The sequence below is a fragment of the Bombus pascuorum genome, chromosome 10, assembly GCF_905332965.1.
Source record: "Bombus pascuorum chromosome 10, iyBomPasc1.1, whole genome shotgun sequence".
In the NCBI taxonomy this organism is placed as follows: domain Eukaryota; kingdom Metazoa; phylum Arthropoda; class Insecta; order Hymenoptera; family Apidae; genus Bombus; species Bombus pascuorum.
Window position 1 is genome coordinate 7,787,462 of NC_083497.1, and position 17,944 is coordinate 7,805,405.

Sequence of the window (17,944 nt, forward strand, 5' to 3'; positions counted from 1 at the left end):
ATACTTGTCCAAGATTTAATTAATCTCCTCAAGTTTTAATTAATCTAGTTAATTGTGAATATCGTATCGATTAATTCTACAGAGAAACAAAATTCTCTTATTTAAGAATTTCTGACCAGACAGCTCTGACATTAATCCAATCTATTTTTAAACGAACCCCATGGCCTAACGATTGAATTTTTCCATCCCAAACATTCCTAAATCTTCTTACGGTTTTTCAAACTTTTACCAAAATACATGCATACTAACGATCTTTGATTTTCCTCGCAGACAACCATAAAGGTGTACGCCAACTGCCTGCGACCAGACATCGAGTACAAGACCCTGTGCATCTCGTACGAAACGACTTGTCGTGAGATCGTCCAGAACTTATTGAACAAGTATCGCATGAGGCACCGTGATCCCAAGCTGTACTACCTCACCATGGAGGTCACCGTACGAAGACCCAACGTGAGGACTGTTCTTCCTTTGGACGAGGATGCAAGGCCTGCCGTCTTACAATCGTGTCATCCTCGTGGTGATTCCAGGTACGATTCCGGTCATCCTTTCTCCATCTACTCTTTTAAACTTACCTTCCCCTCGGTTTCGGTCGGCTACGTGACGTAATTTCAGGGCTCGCGACCGACCGTAAACACGACTTCTTGTGGGTCGATGAGCACGAGCCAACGACGAGCAACGTCCTTTCGAGAGAGATTCCCTTTGTTCTGGCTTCTTCGAGTCGTCTGGCTCGACCGCGCGAGACGTGCCTTTATTTATGCTAACGAGTTGGGGGAATAAGTTGGAGGATCGTGGCTTCGTCGTTTCGTTTAGATTTTTAATCGAAACGGTAGCAGCGTTATAAATACAGTGGTCCGCTGTTTAGCTTCTGTGATATGGACTTTTATAAGGTGACGAAAATGTTACGACGGTGTACTTATTGAACTGGAAAAATACCCCCATAAAATGTATTACAAATCGATGTAATCTTCAACTTTCTTTTTAGAAAACGCAATACGTTCATAGGGGAAGCTAGTGGTTGTAAGTAGACCACGGATGTCCACGTGTTCATGGAAAATTTAAATGTGCAAAAATATACAAAATTTACACAATACGCAGAAATAGGATACATAGTATTCAAAGTGAAATCTTCGTTACAATATTTAAAAAATGAAAGAAATTACTACTTGAATGTCTTCAGTTGTTCAAAGATGCAGCAGTTCGTAGAAATATAACTTTGCATAAACATCTGCAATCTATATCTGAATTGGTATAATTTCAGCACATGGTTCGTATAGCAAGGAACACATATTTCGCATTATGCAAGGATCCATTATATTTCAGTTCTCACTTCAACGTAAAATGGAAATTTATGTATTCCTCAAGACGAAGAAAGGTGTCGAGATACTTAAATTTCGGGGAAGGTCTGCGAACAGAAGGCAGAATCGTTTAGGTTTAAGTGTCGTAGCTTTGTGTCGCGCGATAGGAAGTCAACAGTGTTTTCATGGTAGTTCGAAACTTCCGGCAAAGATATACGTAGACAGACAATGTTTGACTGGAAGTTTCGGGTCCCGTGTTTTTACGTAGAAGTAGCGTTCGTCGATTCTCTTTGAACTTGCCGACCCCTACGATATCTATGAGATTCACGGATGTTTTCTTGTTGCAGATTCTCGTTGCAAACACGCCGTGGTGGACTTGTCAAAATATACGACAGCGCGCTCATGTCCGGAGTAAGTTACGCACACTTCAAAACAGTTTTACATGTTTCCTCGTAATTTAATTTGCTATTTCGTTCTATTCCATCTTATTTTACTTTACTCTATTTTACAACGTTTAGAAATCCGACTAGTCTATTACCTTTACCCACTTTCCATATTCTTCTTTATTCTGTTCTGCTGCGTTGTACTTCATTTTACTTTCCTGTACTTCATCGTACAGTATCAAAAATAATTAGAGGGTGATTTTTTACTGTATCAATCGAGAGAATAGACTTGACAGTTTCACTTTGAGAGAGACTAACTTTAAGGCAAATATTTACAAAAGAAGAGTAGAAACACAAGAAGTGAATGTAGAAATCAAAGTGACACAGAAAATGATCCCTTAATTATGTAAAGTGTGGTGTATCCTATTCTCTGCTCTCATTTATTGTAATTTTCTTTCTTCTAATGTATTGTTTCTGTCTTATTCTATGTCTTATTCTATAAAATTGTACGTGCTGCCTTACTGATATTTTTACAAGTAATTTATCAAGAATATTTTATCGTTTACAGTCAAAGTACAAGAGTCTGCTAGTCTCAGAACAGACTACCGTGGACGAACTGATCCAGATGTTATTGAGCTGCTACAGTTCTAAAGAACGCGTCGAACAATTCTCTCTATACGAAGTCTGCGAAGGCGAAGAGTACCAAAGGAAGTTGCATCCTGACGACTCACCCCTTAAAGTCACGCAACGATGGGCAAGCGCCGATCGTCATCTTCGCATAAGACGCAACCCTGACTACAATCCTCATAGAAGAAAAGTACATAAACCAGTTATTAACTATCTTTAAATTCCCTTAATTACTCCACAATTACCTGAGAAACTTTCTAAATATTTTTATTGAATGCTCGGAATATGTATTTGAAAAGCTTCCTCCATATTATTCTACTTAGCAAGTTAAAAAATTAATTATCAGGAGGCAAATTAGTCGATTTCTAATTTCTCCACAAAAGTCGATTTCTAAGAAACCAAACGATCACTGTACGCATTCTCACGCAAAGAACAAAGGAATTCCTAATCTTGGATGTTCTCCAAGATTGCCGATTGTAATTGCGCGTACGAACGCATCTCGCTGCGTCAAGCAACATAATCGACGTCATTCATTAGAACATAATAGAAAGTCAAATTCGTTACACAATCGTTCTGTTCGCAGAGCATGTGGGCGTCGGACTCGAGCATCAGCATGGCGATGTCAAGACTGAACCTCCACAGCACCCATCAGGCTCATTACAACCCAGGAAACGATAACAACAATCATTTGCAGTTGTACCAGCATAAAGATACCAGTTCGATCAACAATAATAATATCCATAAGATCGACCAACATCATCTGTCCTTGGGCTCGCTGAATCAGCAACCAAGAATCGTGGTGCCCCACGCGACACAACTACCGCAGTTACAACTGCCTCGAATGCAACAATTGCCTCAGAGTGTTCCATCAACGCCAATCTCATCGAAACACATCACAGCGTCCTCGTACGCGGACTACGAAAATTATTTGTTCATATAAACGTCGTATAATTAATTGTAATTTGTCGATAGAGTTGATTCATGAATGCTACACAACGTGAAAATGAAAAATAGAGTTGCAGCTGCATGAAATGTGCTGATAATTGGCTGCAGCTTTTTCTTAATCGTGTTAAGCAGTATTTGAAGCAAGAAGTTGAATAATGGCGAGAGCTAAAATGTGGCGAGGTTTTTCAAGTAGGGCCTAGTTTTCTTTGAAAATTAGAATTTGAGGGAAGATTTTGAAGGAAGATTAATTTGTAGGAATGTAGTTCTTCAGATTTGAGATTATTTGCGAATGATAATGGGTTATGAAGGAATGGAAAGTAAATGGTAAAAAGGAGCACGGATTCGTGTCTCGGCTATATCACGTCGATCAGACGGAACAAAGAGAATTTACGATTATAGTCAATAGCGAGAACAATTGTACCAAAGGTAGACGTATGAAACGTTAGGTAAATAGTATATACAGCCGTATATTGTGTAAATGTCTTGCGATAGAGAGAGATATGCTAATGGAAAAAGTCGGAGTGTAATAACATGTAAGCCTTTGGGACTTATCTGAACGTCGTCGTTAAAGTATTGAATTAAATGTTTCACAATTTTATGATGTATTACGAGGAGATAAATAATCGAGGGGAATATTAATATTTTTACAGGCAACTTCTATAGAATTTGTATAAGAATTTAAAAATGGTACAAAATAGTCCCGCGGGTTTCACACCATCGTGTATTTATATGTTAGAAATTATATTTTACCCAAGAAGATCGAGGAATGTAACAGTTATTTATTTATAACAATCGTGTATGCGTCTAAGAGAGCGAGCCTGGGAATTTTAAGTTATTTTAGCAGGATCCCGCGCTGTAAATTTCGTCGTGCAATACGATCGAACGGGATTCGAGTGTACATATATAAACGAATAAACGACGAGGTACTCGGATAGCTTTGGTAATTACCCCTAGTAGCCAGTCGCGATTGTAAATGTTACAAAAATTGACGAGTTTATCTGGTTTAATTTTCACAGAGCTTGCATTTAAAGAAACATACTATCAATATTATATCTTCTTTTTATAATTCGTTGTAAATAGGCAATTCTATCTTCTATCTTTTCTACTCTTTTCATCACGTTTCGTTAAGGTTGCATCGATTGCCAAAGAGTCGCCACGATATAAAACTGAAAACCGCGTAGATTTAATCACGTGCGACAAAACAAGCAGAGCCTATTTCTTTTTCGCCGCTTATGCGTGTTGCAAATGTGAAATCGTTGCGTCGAGATTACGCAAATAGATCGCGAGTTCCGCGCAACTTACCAGCTTAACTTGTAACGAGTACAATGAACCTTGTATTATTCCAAGCGACACGGTAGAATGTAAATATTCATTTTGTAACGTCGTTTATAATTCATCGAAGAAAAAAAGTTTCGTCTCACGTGTCTCAAAATTTAATCGATTTTCATTCCCCTATAATCTTCGTGTTTCCTTACGACCAATAAAATAACACAATAAGGTGATAATTAGTTGGCTGCGTGTTATGCACTTATGAGGAATTTAAAAACATAAAGATGGAACAACCCATATAGTATAGAAAATAATATAAAATATCCAAAGTGCAGTACAATTTATTTACGTATAGTATTTAATTCGAAATTTTTATGTCTCGATTTCGTTTTTATTTGAAAGAAAAATTTTCAAGAAATTTTGAAATATAATTTCACTAAACTTAAGAAATTTTCTACAGATAGAAAATAATTTAAAAGATATGAGGGGGTTAGTAGGTAAAATAAATTTGTTCTTAGTAGTGTATTCATAAAAGGATAAATTTGCATAATTGTCCGCGGTCTAATATGCAATTAGGTTGAACATAGAGATAACAACACGTTGCATTGTGTGATGATAAAAATTTTATTTACAAATGCGACAAATGTAGGAATTTTGGTTACCAGTGACGTATCGGAGAGGAACGAGCGTAACGGTTGATCGATTATCGATCTCTATACTTTCAGGATTTTCCTAATAATAGTTAACGCTTTTATCCTTCCCCTGAAATCGTCGCTATATAATTTTCTCCGATATCTTCCTAAACGCGTTCTTTCGTCGACGGTACGTCGTTCTCTCCGTGAAATCACTGATAGAGGAGAGATTCACTGAGATGTAACAATAATAAACTTTACATTAAATACGATTAGAATCTAGCTATTTTTTTTCTTTTTTTTTTTTAAAGGACTATGCGGAGTGTTACAGTAATAGAAATATTCATTTTCCAAGGAGAAGGGCTTCGTCTTGCGGGATACTTTCTGGAAAAATCGAGGGTGGGCCGTGTCGAAGGGGAACGGGGATGATGGAGGGACAAATAGGGGGAGGGGAAATATATTTTTTTTCATTTGAAGTTTCAAAGGATAACATCACAGCATTGACATATCAACATCGAAACGATCAAAGCATCGCGCTCCTCGAGACTCGTCGACGACGAAATTAATCGTCGATCAAGTCGATCGATCGTGTATTTCCTATCTACTCCTTCCGATTATTAATTTCGAAGTTTCTTCTGCCGAAGTTGAATCGATTAGAGGTAAGAATTTTGTTAACCGTCGAGGAACTCTCGAAGGGCGCGCTGCCACGGCCGTAACACTTTTCATTTTTGCTATAGAACAATTTACAACATCTCGTTTAATTAATCACCTCAATTCCGTCTCCGAAGAACCGCAGCTCGCGCACACTGAACCGCAAATTCTCTCGTTCTCCTCTTTTCCTCCTTTCTTTTTCTTTTTCTCTTTTTTTTTCTTTTTTTGTTATTCATCCGTCTCTTCCTCTCTCTCTCGATCTCGTTCACACAAACGCATACAAACATACACTTGCTCCAATTTCTCCTCTCGTCCATTAAACTCGACGCGATTAGACGAACTTTTTAATTCGTTTAACTGCAAAGTCATCGATTATCCATTTTCAATGAATATCCTTTTTCTTCTCGTTACTCGCACGCTGATTCCTCCGCGACAACAACGAAATAAAATTCGCCCGAGGAAAACGAATTAGATCGCTCTCTTATCTCAACTTTCTTTCTTCCTTTCTGCAATTTTATTTTCTTCTCTTTTACATTCTTTCTCCCTTCCTTTCTTCCTTCCTTTCGTTCGCTTGTCCGCAATCGAAATCAGTCGCACGAGGGAATAATAGACAATATACACAGGGAAAAAACTTTGATCCAACGAACCAGCCGCAAAAGAAAATAAGTGACCGAAAACGTGAATGCGCGGCGTTTGTTCCTTAGCGTTAGGAGACACAACGTGCACACACGCACCACGTGAGGCAGACACGCGTGAAAGCACGTCGAAATTGAACACGTTAGAATTCACGTACACAGGCGACAGGACTTCGTCCTCGGAGCGACGCCGGTTGATTCGAATCGACGATCGTATTTAATTATACGGGACGGCGTAAACAAGAAGCAGCTCTTAGCAGTTGCCATTTTTTATCGTAATCGTATCGACCGCGCTTACGTCGTAATATCTTTTTTCCTTCAACGATCAACGATCAACTATCAATTTCGCTAAAGATAAAAGAAGAAGACAATTGCGAAAATATAGATTAGTTTGTCAAGGCTAACCGCGAGACGAAGAATATTTTCAGCCGTGTTTTAGTTCTTTTGTTTTTAAAAATATTCGAACTGCATGCAATCGTCTCTATCTGTCTCTATTACAACTCGACCTAATTCTAAAACGTTTCTAAAACGCGTACGATCGACGGTGAACAGCGAACGTCTTACGCTTCGTTTTTCTGTTTTGCTATGGTACTGTTGCCATTTTAGATTACGTCTAATAATCGAATACTGAAAGCGGCAGCAGGAAGCCGATAGAACGCGTCAATGTTCCCATTCTGTTCGCGCAGAAACGTATTTCCTTTGATGCGTCTGCCGCAGTTTATTACATGCATAATCGGAGACAAAATCACGATCATCGAGTCAAACCGACAATGGCGTCCATCGTGATCCTAGCACTACTTTTCTTTTATTCTTCGTCTCCCATCTCCTCTCTTCTGCCTCTCTGTGTACACACAGATATATACTTTCGAAACTATGCTGTACGCAATGTACCCAATAATATTTCATTGCGAAAGCCTTAAGGCTCTTTACAAGGACAGGCGTTTCGCCATATATGTCCCTAAAGCAAACATAACACCGAGGCACGGTCCACATCTACGAAGAATTTGCTAAAAATTGTTCAAAAGGAGAACAAATTTTTTCACAGAATATGGGTCGTACGAAACGATTATCTTTCGTTCGATGCTTTATTCTTATAGTGCTTTATTCTCTTATTTTTTCTTTTTTTGGACCTTCCAACCATTCGTGTCATTGGGGTTGCATTCTTCGAGGAGTGCGTCGATCGATCGCACGATATCGCCCGCCGCGACGCCGGCAAAAGCAGTCTAGATTTTAACAACACGTTCACGTGCACATGGTGCAAACCAACGCAACAATTCACTCCTAATTAATTTAAACTCGCGCCCTAATTTTTTTAAATACATCGAACGAATTGTACTTACGCCCTCTCGACTCTCGCTACTCTTGAAGAAAGGCTTACCCTCTATCTCTCCCGCATCCAGTCTTCCCTCTCTCGTCTTTCTCTCGTTTCTTCCTAAACAGCTTAAACATCGATATTTAAACACTCGTTAATATGTTCTCGTTAAGTCTTTCAGAAGAAAATTCGATTGCGTTGCCGATTGGACTTTCAGCTTTCCTGCATGTCATCGTGATTTCCAGTGAATCGTATCATTTCTTTTTTGTCTTTCGAACTTTTCTTTTTTCGCTTTCTTTTTTTAATACTTTTTTATTTGGCTCGCTTGTGATGGGAGATATTTTCTTTGTTCTCTTTTGTCTTCGCTAGAACAGAATGTGTGTCGATTTTTGTAGGCATCGAACGAACATGTCGCGTGCGAGTTTTAATCCTAGATCGTTTTACTGAGAAACACTACAGAGATTTCCTTTGTCTTTTTTTTGTTTTTCTTTTTTTACGTAGATCCGAATTGACGTCGATCGAAAGCTACAAGTTACGTTTCATATAATTTTTTTTCTCTCGTTTTGCATTTAATTTAGCGCGCTAATGCACGTGTTACAGATTCGAACACTAGTCTTCGATATATCGAAAGAAAGAACGGACTGGAAGCCGCTAAAATTCTAAACCGAAATCGTTAATGATTACAAAACCGACGAACCTCGCGTCAGTTAACTACTAGGGATCGTACCGTAAGAAATATTAAGGGCTTCTTTGAAATTCGTGTATCGTGGGTATGTATGTGTGTGTGTGTGTGTGGTATGTATGTGGCCACGTGAGACGCCATAATTCGTATCAGGTCTGCATGACGTGGGTTTCTATCGCTGCCTATCGAGCGAAAGACTCTTAGAAAATATTATAAAAAATTCTCATTTGTCTAAGGATGTGGGCTAGATATTGTTACACATCCTCTATCGATCGCGTCATTGACGTCTAGAAAAAATTGTATACAATAGCTACGATTTAAAATCGAGTCGCCTATGCGTCGCGGCGTTATTCGTAGTTAAATCGCAGAAACAGAGAAACTTGTTAAAATAATCGAGCAAACGTGATATAAGAACTTTACCCTAGTACAAACGGCTTCTGTTCGACACGAGGAAACAAAGTTCAAAAGAAACTCTAGCTACTACCGAGCATTCGTTTCCAAATTGCACTCGAATCGCGTCGTGAAGAAACCGAAACGCACGCTCCTTCTCGCATTGAGTTTTGACTGAAACTCGTCTACATCGAAGTAGAAGCGTGAGCATCTATAAATAGACATCACCAGTGATAGTGTTTTGCAAATATATTTTACCTAGTATTTACAAACGTTGGCTACAAAAAACATTTTACAATTAGCGACCAATAGAATCCTCGCGAAACTTGAAAACGTGAAAAATCGTGAAACGTGAAACTCGAAGATTCCATAATTTGCCTCGAATTCGAAACAAATTATTTCTTTATATTTGTCATAGATTTTTCAGCATTTTCGCTAGATTTATAAAAATCTTCCAGTCTAAAGATAAAATGTGGAATCTTCGACAAGCGAAATTATTACGGCGCGAGGCGCCAATAAAATTCGTTTAACAGCGTAGCGAGCGAAGATTTAGGTCGAATGCTGATCTTCGCACGATCCTCTATTTAATTCTTAAGGCGTCTCTAAAGTTCATCTTGAGAGCGTTCCACGAAGACTTTCGCTTCGATACTCGCTCGATCCATCGGTGACGCCATTAAAATTCAATAAACGGCGTTGCACGAAGATTTTTATAATCTTCAACAACTATATAATCTTCCAGCGCCAATTTAATATGGCGAACAAACAACGAGCTTAATAAGAATTTGAAACACTTTCGATAAGACGACGACGCTGAGTCGCTGGCAGAGATACGTATATCGACAAGAAATTACGATCCACGCTCAAGTTTTGAGATTCTAAGGACCGTACACCAAATCCTTATTTTTACTTTATTTGTAAAGAAAAATATGCCAGCGATCGGCCGTGGAAAATGCGAAAACTGCGTGAAAACGATAAGAAAACCTCGCTAAATTCACACAGCAACGTCATACACGAACGCATATCGAACGTAATCGTTCCGGGAAAGAAACGCTTCGTTTCGCTAGTCTAGTGATGCATAATAAGTGATCGTTTTAAGTAAAATTCCCTAAATTAATTTAGAAAAATTCATTATCTTACGTTTCGTACATTTTCTTTTTTTTTTTCTTTTTTTTTCTTTTTTTTTGCCCATTTGATATTATTTAATTATACTGGCCGTGCGCAAGGCTATTTCTGCGAAGAATGGCGAGCTCGAGATTTGTTCGTTCTACTTAAGAAACAACGTTGATGCGTGCATCTAAAAAAGAAACCAATATACACGAACGACCAAAACTCGATTAGCATTATCGGTTGTCACGATTACATTCGTGCAACTGGTATGCAACCAAGTGCGTTTGTATATGTTTCTGTATGTGTGCTTGCATGTGTATGAGTATGTTTACGTGTGTGTCTGTGTATATGTATTGCATCAATTACTCCATAAATAGTTTTCGTATTTTAGTTGCAGCAAGTTCGTAGTGCGTCAAAAGCGTTGATCACGAGGACCGAAAGTGTTTGTAGTTCTGTAAAAACAATGAGAAACGTTGACAAATATCCAGCATTACCATGATCCTCGCTGCAGCTGACGACGCTGCATTCACGACAAAATCGAAACGGAAAGGACTTGTTTTTAAAGGCTTCTTACAATATTTACACGATATCTATTGATTCTATGGTATAGTATCATCTTTCTTGTTTCACTTTCTATCCACTTTCATTCTATTCCTTTCATTTTCTCCCATTCATTCTTGCTCTCATACTCACATTTTGCCTCGATCGGAATTTTCTCGAGTGACAAAGGTAAAAGTGTTCATTGTGATTCATTGTATTGCATTGTTCATTGTACTGCACGTACATACGTATACAATATATTTATATATATATATATATATTATATTATTATTTATATATGTATACTATATACACAAAATGTGTTTCACTGTGTGTTCTCGTGTGCGTGTGCCCGTGTATACCTGTCTGTGCATGTGTAACACGTGTGTGTATGTGTGTGTGTGTGTATTTGTATTCACATTTCACCAAATAGACTCTAATAAAACGTATAAACACGTGAGCCTAGCGCGGTGATCATCAACGCGCCATCGTATCGATAATCGAAAACTTTTAATCGCGTACGACAATAATGATTGATTATCTCTGATCCCAACCTATCGCCACGCAACGTTAATTCGTTTCATTATTTTATTTTTGTCGAATTTCTTTTATACTCGATCGTGATATCGTGAAATTCTGTTCGAACCTCGTGACGAATACGCGACATTTCTAAAATTTCTAGAATTAAGAATTTAATCATGCGATCGATCCTAAGGTAAATCGACTAGAGATCATTTTCCTCGTTTCTCATCTCTTCTCTCTAAATCGAAGCAACTATCGCTGTTCTGTCGGCCGAATTGAAAGAATTCTACGCGAAATTCAAATCGAAGTTTCTCATTTCTTTTTCCTATGATTTCTCTTTTTTGTTCGTTTCTCATGATTTTATTTTATACTCCCTTCTTTCTTTGTTTTTTCTTTTTTTTTTTTCTTCGTTCAATTAGCTCCGGACGATCGTCTACCTAATTTCGAGCGAAAATCTCGTGGCGTTTAATGAAGACCCGATGCCGATTCACGAGTTCCCCTAGCTGGCTGATAAATCATTGATTTCAAAAATCTGATGTTTCTCGTGGGGTTGGGTAATAGGGGCCCGGGAGGAGTCAGCGCAAAGATTAAGGCCCCAGGGCTCTTTTTCTCTCCTTTCCTTTCTCTCTTATTCTCATGCTCTCCCTTCTCTCTCACTCTTTCTCATTCTTAAAAGTGTGTTTCTCTTTAGCTTTGTTCACGTGACTGTTCTCATGTCAATACTCATCTCGTTGAGCTGGCTCCGCGAATGGGGGATTTATCCTGTGCGTACCTCATCGACAAGGACATTCGATTATTCGTTTCAATCCGCCCATCGTTATGCGGAATTCCTGTTGGAAAAAATGCTCGTGAAAATTTTTCGCTGCCGCCAACACGCTCCATCTCTCTCACTCGCACACTTTTTCTCTCTCACACGCTCTCCATTTACGCGAACGAACTTTGTAATTGATTTGATAAAATTTCTGTAAAACGGAGGAGGGTTGGGGGATGGGAACAGAACAAAGCCATTTACTCGATAGTTTCATGACAACAACAATTGGTTTCACTAGAATGGGTCTTTCTACTTGTACGATATCTATCGAATGGTCAAGAAAACGATCGTTACGAAATCAACAAGGCTCCTTTAATCGAGAGTACGATTACGAAAATAGAATCTACAATGTCTGTCACCATGGACACGTTACTCTGTTACGACAAATTACGCCATGTTTACTTTGGAACCAATAAAATAAAAAAAGAATGCACTAGCTCGCTAACTCTTGCTTCCATCATAACGAAAATAGTCGCAAACGGAAGAAAGTGTATACCACGTAGGATGAAACATTCGTGTATCATAGACAAGCGTGCACGCGTACCATCTCAACAATCCAAGAAATAAAAACCAAAGCGATTTATCTGAGATTCAAAATCTCAGCTCTACGAAAGAACAACACTTTGCATAATCAACGTTTCTACTCTCTGTTACAGCGTAAAGTATCGTGCACGCTTCCTCGGTAACGAGAATCATTGGCATAATACGATGCAGTGTATCTATAATAGAAGTTCTACATCGAGATCCGGCACCAATAAACGGACAGAATGAAGAAAATGAAAATGATTTCTGCATGAAAACACGCTGAGTTCCATGCGTTACGTACGATGCCGTATACTAAAGGCTAGAAATATCGTAACGAAAGGCGATTTCTATGTAAATTATGGGACAGCTCCAACAACAAGGATCTAGCTATTAAACAGTAAATCGAACAAAATGAACCATCTTACGGGTAGCGACAGGAAAGAAACCCCACTAACAGACCAGAGCGCAAATATTTTTTGTTTTCTTCGCTACGGTAGCGTTAAGCACGTTCGTACGTTCAGTAGCGTACCAGGTGGCGACCCCACTAAAGAGCAGTGGTGCGCAGGTGGGGACAGCGCTGTAGCGACAGGCCCCGGGGCCCCAGCTCCTAAATGGCATTCAATGCGCGCGGATCTTGCTGCTGGCGACGCCTCGACGCGCTCCCGTAATCGACGCCACTGACGTACGATTCCTCCTCGTTGCCGTAGTCGTGTTCACTACGATCGCCCCGATCACGATCCATCCTCTCCAGCCTCGACTTTCGAGTTCCCTCGCTCATGTGTCCGCCGCTGTACGATCCTGATCCTAGATTTTTTGGTAAAATTCAATGTTACAGTTGTTAATATTAGTGGGGTTCAAGAGGCCTGAATTTCTGTAACTTGCCCACGATACTACTCCTTACGTGAATTTATAGAATTTAAGGTGTTACAGAAATTAGGCGCGATTTTCAGGTAAAATTCGAAAGGAAGCGAATTTTGAATATCGTTATTTCCTGCTCAAGCTCTTAATAGTGGAACATTGATAGGACTGGAGCTTGATTCTAAGAAAGAGAATTATTTATTATACGAGTTGTATAGAATTGATCGATTCTATAAATTGAATCGCAGAGAATTAATTTTAATCTCTTCTCAAATTTAATTCTGAAGATATTCCATATTCCTTTCAAATTTTTGTTATTACTCAAGCTCGACGAGCTAAACTCATAATTCGATTTAACTTATAATTCTCATAGTTGATGTTACGGTATTAAAACATCGAGCTTGGCAATCGAATTTCACGGGGTGTCACTCAAAAAAACTAGATTACAGAAGAGATTGTTACTTCGACGTTAAGCTGGACGGTGAGGAACCGGTAAGTCCACCTACATGTCACACCTAAAACAACACCGCAACGACACACCATACACAGTGCATGCAAGCTAGTTATGCAAAAAAAAGAACAGGGCGCGTATAAAAAAGACGGAGAAAAACGAGAGGGGCAAAAAAAGACACGGTTTTGCAAAGACTCCGACGTTCGAGCTATCGTTGCGCTGGAGCGCAGACATCGAGAAATAAACGAGTCCTTAAAACTCGACGCAAGTCCTCCTCCACGGACTTGCTTCGACTGGAAGGAAAAAAAAACTATGCTTATCATTGAAAGTGGAATTCGCGTTCGTTCAGAAAAAAAAGGGAAAAAAAAGAACAAGGGGAGAGCACAAAAACAAAGCGAATATCCCAAAAGAAGGATTTCGAAGATCTTCCGAGAGACCGCGCTCTGAAATTCCTCTTGAAACAAGTCATGTTACGTGTAACATTATTCCATCGAAAAATCTGTGATCCTCTCGATTCCCATGATCAAGTCTCGTTAATTGATTACGCTTCGTTAGGCTATTCTATATCAACCTATTCTATGTGAGAAGGGTTGGTGGAAGGGCTTGCGAGACAACCAAAAACAAAAGGGGAGATAAAACGAGCAAATAGAACAGAACTGTAAAAAAAAGAGATTAAGAATTGAAACGAGAACGTAAGGAGAATCACTTCCACAAAACAGAACAGAACAGAACAGAAATCTTCGTCGACGGATGAATCGAATGACAAAAATAATATAAAATAAAAGAGAATAGACGAATGAATTAAACAAAAAAAAAAAATGATGGAAAAGTGAGGAACATTTGAGGTGAACCAAAGTAACCAAAATTAAATAACCAATCGATTAAATAAATAAATCCTTCTCTTTGGGTAAGAGAAACAAGAATAAGGTCCCGTTTCACCGGGCCCGTGCACCAAACCCGTCTATACTTACAACGCGGCCTTATTAAGGAGGTTTCCCTATAAACAGACAGTCTCTAATTCTCTCGATCGTCATCGTAATCCCCCGTGTATTAAGATTACGGGGGAAGGGGAAGGACGACAGAGTACAGAGAATTGGTCAGCCGGTCTACGCCGTAAAATCTCATCCGCGATGAGGAGGAAGTGTGTGTGTGGAAGAAGCGTCGTCGTGCGTGCGAGCGTTCTTTTAGCTCGACTCTTTGGGCTTGTTCTCGTCACCCGGACCATAGGTGAACTGGCCCTGTTTTCGGATGACTCCCGTGGCAGCCACCGCCTCCACGACTTTTACACGTAAACAAAGAGAACATCGGAGTCAGAGCTGATTGCCGATCATACTTCGACCTGGTGCTTTCTTTTCTTTTTTCCTTTTCCTTTTCTATTTTTGGTTTTTTTTTTTTTTTCTTTTCGTTTCTGTCTTTCTATTCTCGATCTGAGATTTTAATTTTGCCAGTGGTAACGGAACGTTTTAACTTTTTTCCTTTTTATATTTTAGGTAAAGTCGTCGTTTTGGTGGAGATTATTGCGATTCATCGAATGAGGACTTTTTTTTACGATGAAACGAAAGAGAAAAAGATAGAGAGTATGCAAGGGTGGACGGTCACGCGCTTGTTTACGTGTTGTTAGTCTTGCGTAGCATGTTACACGCGTGGATTTTACGTGATCAACCCTTAACTGGTAGCTCATAAGATTTATTTTAAGATTTTGGATCCAACCAGGCGGTTACTATCCACGTGACACGTATTTCCTTCTGTCTATTAATATTCTCTGAGCATAAACATTGAAAAATTGAATCTTTGACGACACGCTAGTGCAAAATTATCGAAACGATGATTTTCTAGTCCGTTCTTCGTGCAGTCGATAATTTTACAGAAGGAGGAATAAAATTCTTTCATATATGCAAAATAAAATTAACCAAAAATAAGATTTTTTTTACGTTAAAATGTATTGAAAAAAATTCACTGTGGTAAATGTTCAAATACTTTTACGAGCCTCTGCGTACAATGTCATAATTGCGAAAATTGTTTAAAAATTATTCTACCGTACCAGTTGAGGGCACTGAACAAAAAGAATGAACGATCCATGAAACATGATAGCTTCATTCACGATACTATCAAGAAGACGTTAGTCTTTTCGCTTTGAGAAGTCTTTGTCCGTGACGACATCGTGAACGCATGTTCTAGACGCTTTTAATGAATATTAATAGTCGAACAGATGTCACGGGTAAATCCACTCGTGTCAGGGTAGTAGACAGAGCGCAGCGTGCACGAGGTAAGCTGACGACGAGGGATGGTCGTGTCTTTCTGGTGGAGCGCAGAAAGGAAGTGGATATGAGCAAAGAAAAACAATATGAAAACGTGATTGAAACTAACGAGAACGAACGCGCCATTGTCTTGCAGAGGTTGATACATGTTTGCCGATCCATATATCGTCGCTGAAAAGAAATTCAATATAAAGGTGTCGTGCTTTTTGTACGAATATCTTTCACCGTGATACGTGTATTTTTCTTGATAGTTCAAAGACTGCTAGTTTATTTTTAATCTGCCAAATCATGCGGAAAACGCGCAAGTTAAAATAATAAGTTTGTAGGTATAGTTTAAACCAGTGTTGTTCGTATTGGTGGAACCTCCTTTCTTCCTTTCTTTTTTTTTTTTCTTTCTTTCTTTTTTATAGAACGTGATATTAAAATTTTTATAAGAGGAAAAGAAAAAGAAGGTTAAATAGGATTCTTGGAATTTCCGAGTTTATTTCGAACAGCGCTGATTTAAATAGAAGAAACAACGAGAGCGGGGTATATACAACGAAAATGAGAGATATAACTTCTCGCGCGTCATTCAGACGCTATAGCGTGCACACGAAGAAGAAGGACGTGCAGCGTACATCGAACGATATATCGTAATAATTTACAAGGCTGAGTATAGGTCTGCAACCAGCGACTAGCAGTCTTTCCAATAAAGAGTAACTCTACGTTCTAACACGAATCCATGCAACGGCTACGTGCAGCTAATGATACAACTACAGATGTGTTTCATTACTAGCTTCGAATGTTGCCATTGCTCTTTCTCGAGAATCCAACTCTCGATAACAAAAAAAGAAAAAAAAAATGGAACAAAAGAGGAAAAACGAACTACGGTGTTTGTTCGCGCGTTGAAAAATACCAGAACGAATATAATCGTTTCTCTCCGATTTATTCTATCAGTTTAACCTTTTATCTATTTTCTTCTCTCTATTTTTCTACATCTTCAAGCAAGTAACGGAACACAGGGTGCGCGACGTTGGACTCGTAGAAAGAGAAAAGAAAGAAAAAGGGACGTGTGTACAATTTTGCGCTCGAGAAAAAGGTTGGGTTACCTCTTGGCTCGTGGCCGTAGTAACTCTCATGATGGGCACCTGAAGAGGCAAGAAGAAAGTGTCGAGTGTTAGTTGACGGAATTGGGGCTCGTTAGAGTTTCAAGTGAGCTAGAAACCTCGACCCAACCAGCCATGACTGAGAGGTGAGGATCGCATTGAGACTGTGTGAAAAGGATTGACAGTCGTGGACGAGAATAATGATGATGATATGTCGCGATCACCGAGCTTAAATAATTCTCTGTGGTAAGTAATTGACTGATATATGATTCGATGTCGTTGTCTAGATTTCCTGTCTGAGTCTATCGAAATCAAATCACGAAATACACAAAATTCCTCTTTTTACCAGCAATTAAACGACCCAATTTTAAAATATTTTTGAAATACAAATACTCTACTCGTCTATGAAGGTGTATAACCCTAACCAGGCCATTCTCCGCGATAATGAAACTCACGTAGAATATTTGTACTTGGTAACATTCTGCTACGAGATCCTCGATGATAATATGCGACCATAATCGACGCGTCACAATGAATATGATACCTGATGTGACGCGAGGTGTTAACGCGTCGACCGGTGCATCCGGTGCAGGGATCGGACGTGGCACTGTAGCGATCACTTGAGGATGCGTGGCCCTCCAGTAAGCTTCCAGGTACTCAGCCACGTGTTCGCAGGCTTCCTCCAGCTGATTCTCATCCAAGATCACGTCGAACATCTCTGTAGGACACTGAGCCAATTTCTCAGCAGCCACCATTTGTACGTTCAGATGTCTGATCTGCGACTTTCCACGCGACTTGATCAACCTTTGGAGCACTTTAGGTGACGAAATCTTCAGGTAGACGATCGTTGGCGCCAGGCTGGTCTTAGCTAACTGTGACGGATGATTGATGGTATCGCAGTCCAAAACTACCAACTAGAAATTAATAGTGGTAAGTGGACAATGTTTAGAAACGAGAGGATCAAAT

At 39.3% G+C, this 17,944-nt stretch overlaps 2 protein-coding genes and 1 long non-coding RNA gene across 14 annotated transcripts in view; 1 reads left to right on the forward strand and 2 right to left on the reverse strand.

The window, feature by feature from the left end:
- The window catches only part of LOC132911335 (uncharacterized), a 50,983-nt gene extending 45,454 nt beyond the window's left edge, over nt 1-5,529 (forward strand). For both annotated transcript variants that reach the window (XM_060967948.1, XM_060967947.1), the window contains 4 exons: nt 271-527; nt 1,643-1,706; nt 2,247-2,495; nt 2,889-5,529. In XM_060967948.1, the coding sequence (XP_060823931.1) occupies nt 271-527; nt 1,643-1,706; nt 2,247-2,495; nt 2,889-3,245 (927 nt within the window). In that variant the 3' untranslated portion in view covers nt 3,246-5,529. The remainder of the gene's footprint in view (nt 1-270; nt 528-1,642; nt 1,707-2,246; nt 2,496-2,888) is intronic.
- Nucleotides 5,530-6,868: 1,339 nt separating this feature from the next.
- On the reverse strand, nt 6,869-10,670 carry LOC132911347 (uncharacterized). The gene is made up of 2 exons (XR_009658976.1): nt 10,570-10,670; nt 6,869-6,926 (listed from the first exon to the last, which is right to left on the reverse strand). It is a non-coding gene; the product is annotated as an uncharacterized LOC132911347 (long non-coding RNA).
- A 39-nt stretch (nt 10,671-10,709) lies between these two features.
- Nucleotides 10,710-17,944, reverse strand: part of LOC132911318 (voltage-dependent L-type calcium channel subunit beta-2) — an 88,122-nt gene continuing 80,887 nt past the window's right edge. For 8 of the 11 annotated variants that reach the window (XM_060967916.1, XM_060967918.1, XM_060967920.1 and 5 more), the window contains 3 exons: nt 17,523-17,892; nt 16,982-17,020; nt 12,092-13,130 (listed from right to left, as the gene is read on the reverse strand). In XM_060967916.1, coding sequence (XP_060823899.1) covers nt 12,934-13,130; nt 16,982-17,020; nt 17,523-17,892 — 606 coding nt within the window. In that variant the 3' untranslated portion in view covers nt 12,092-12,933. Of the gene's footprint in view, nt 11,821-12,091; nt 13,131-14,606; nt 14,915-16,981; nt 17,021-17,522; nt 17,893-17,944 lie in introns of those variants that run through there. The other 3 variants (XR_009658963.1, XR_009658964.1, XM_060967919.1) reach the window with 3 other exon arrangements.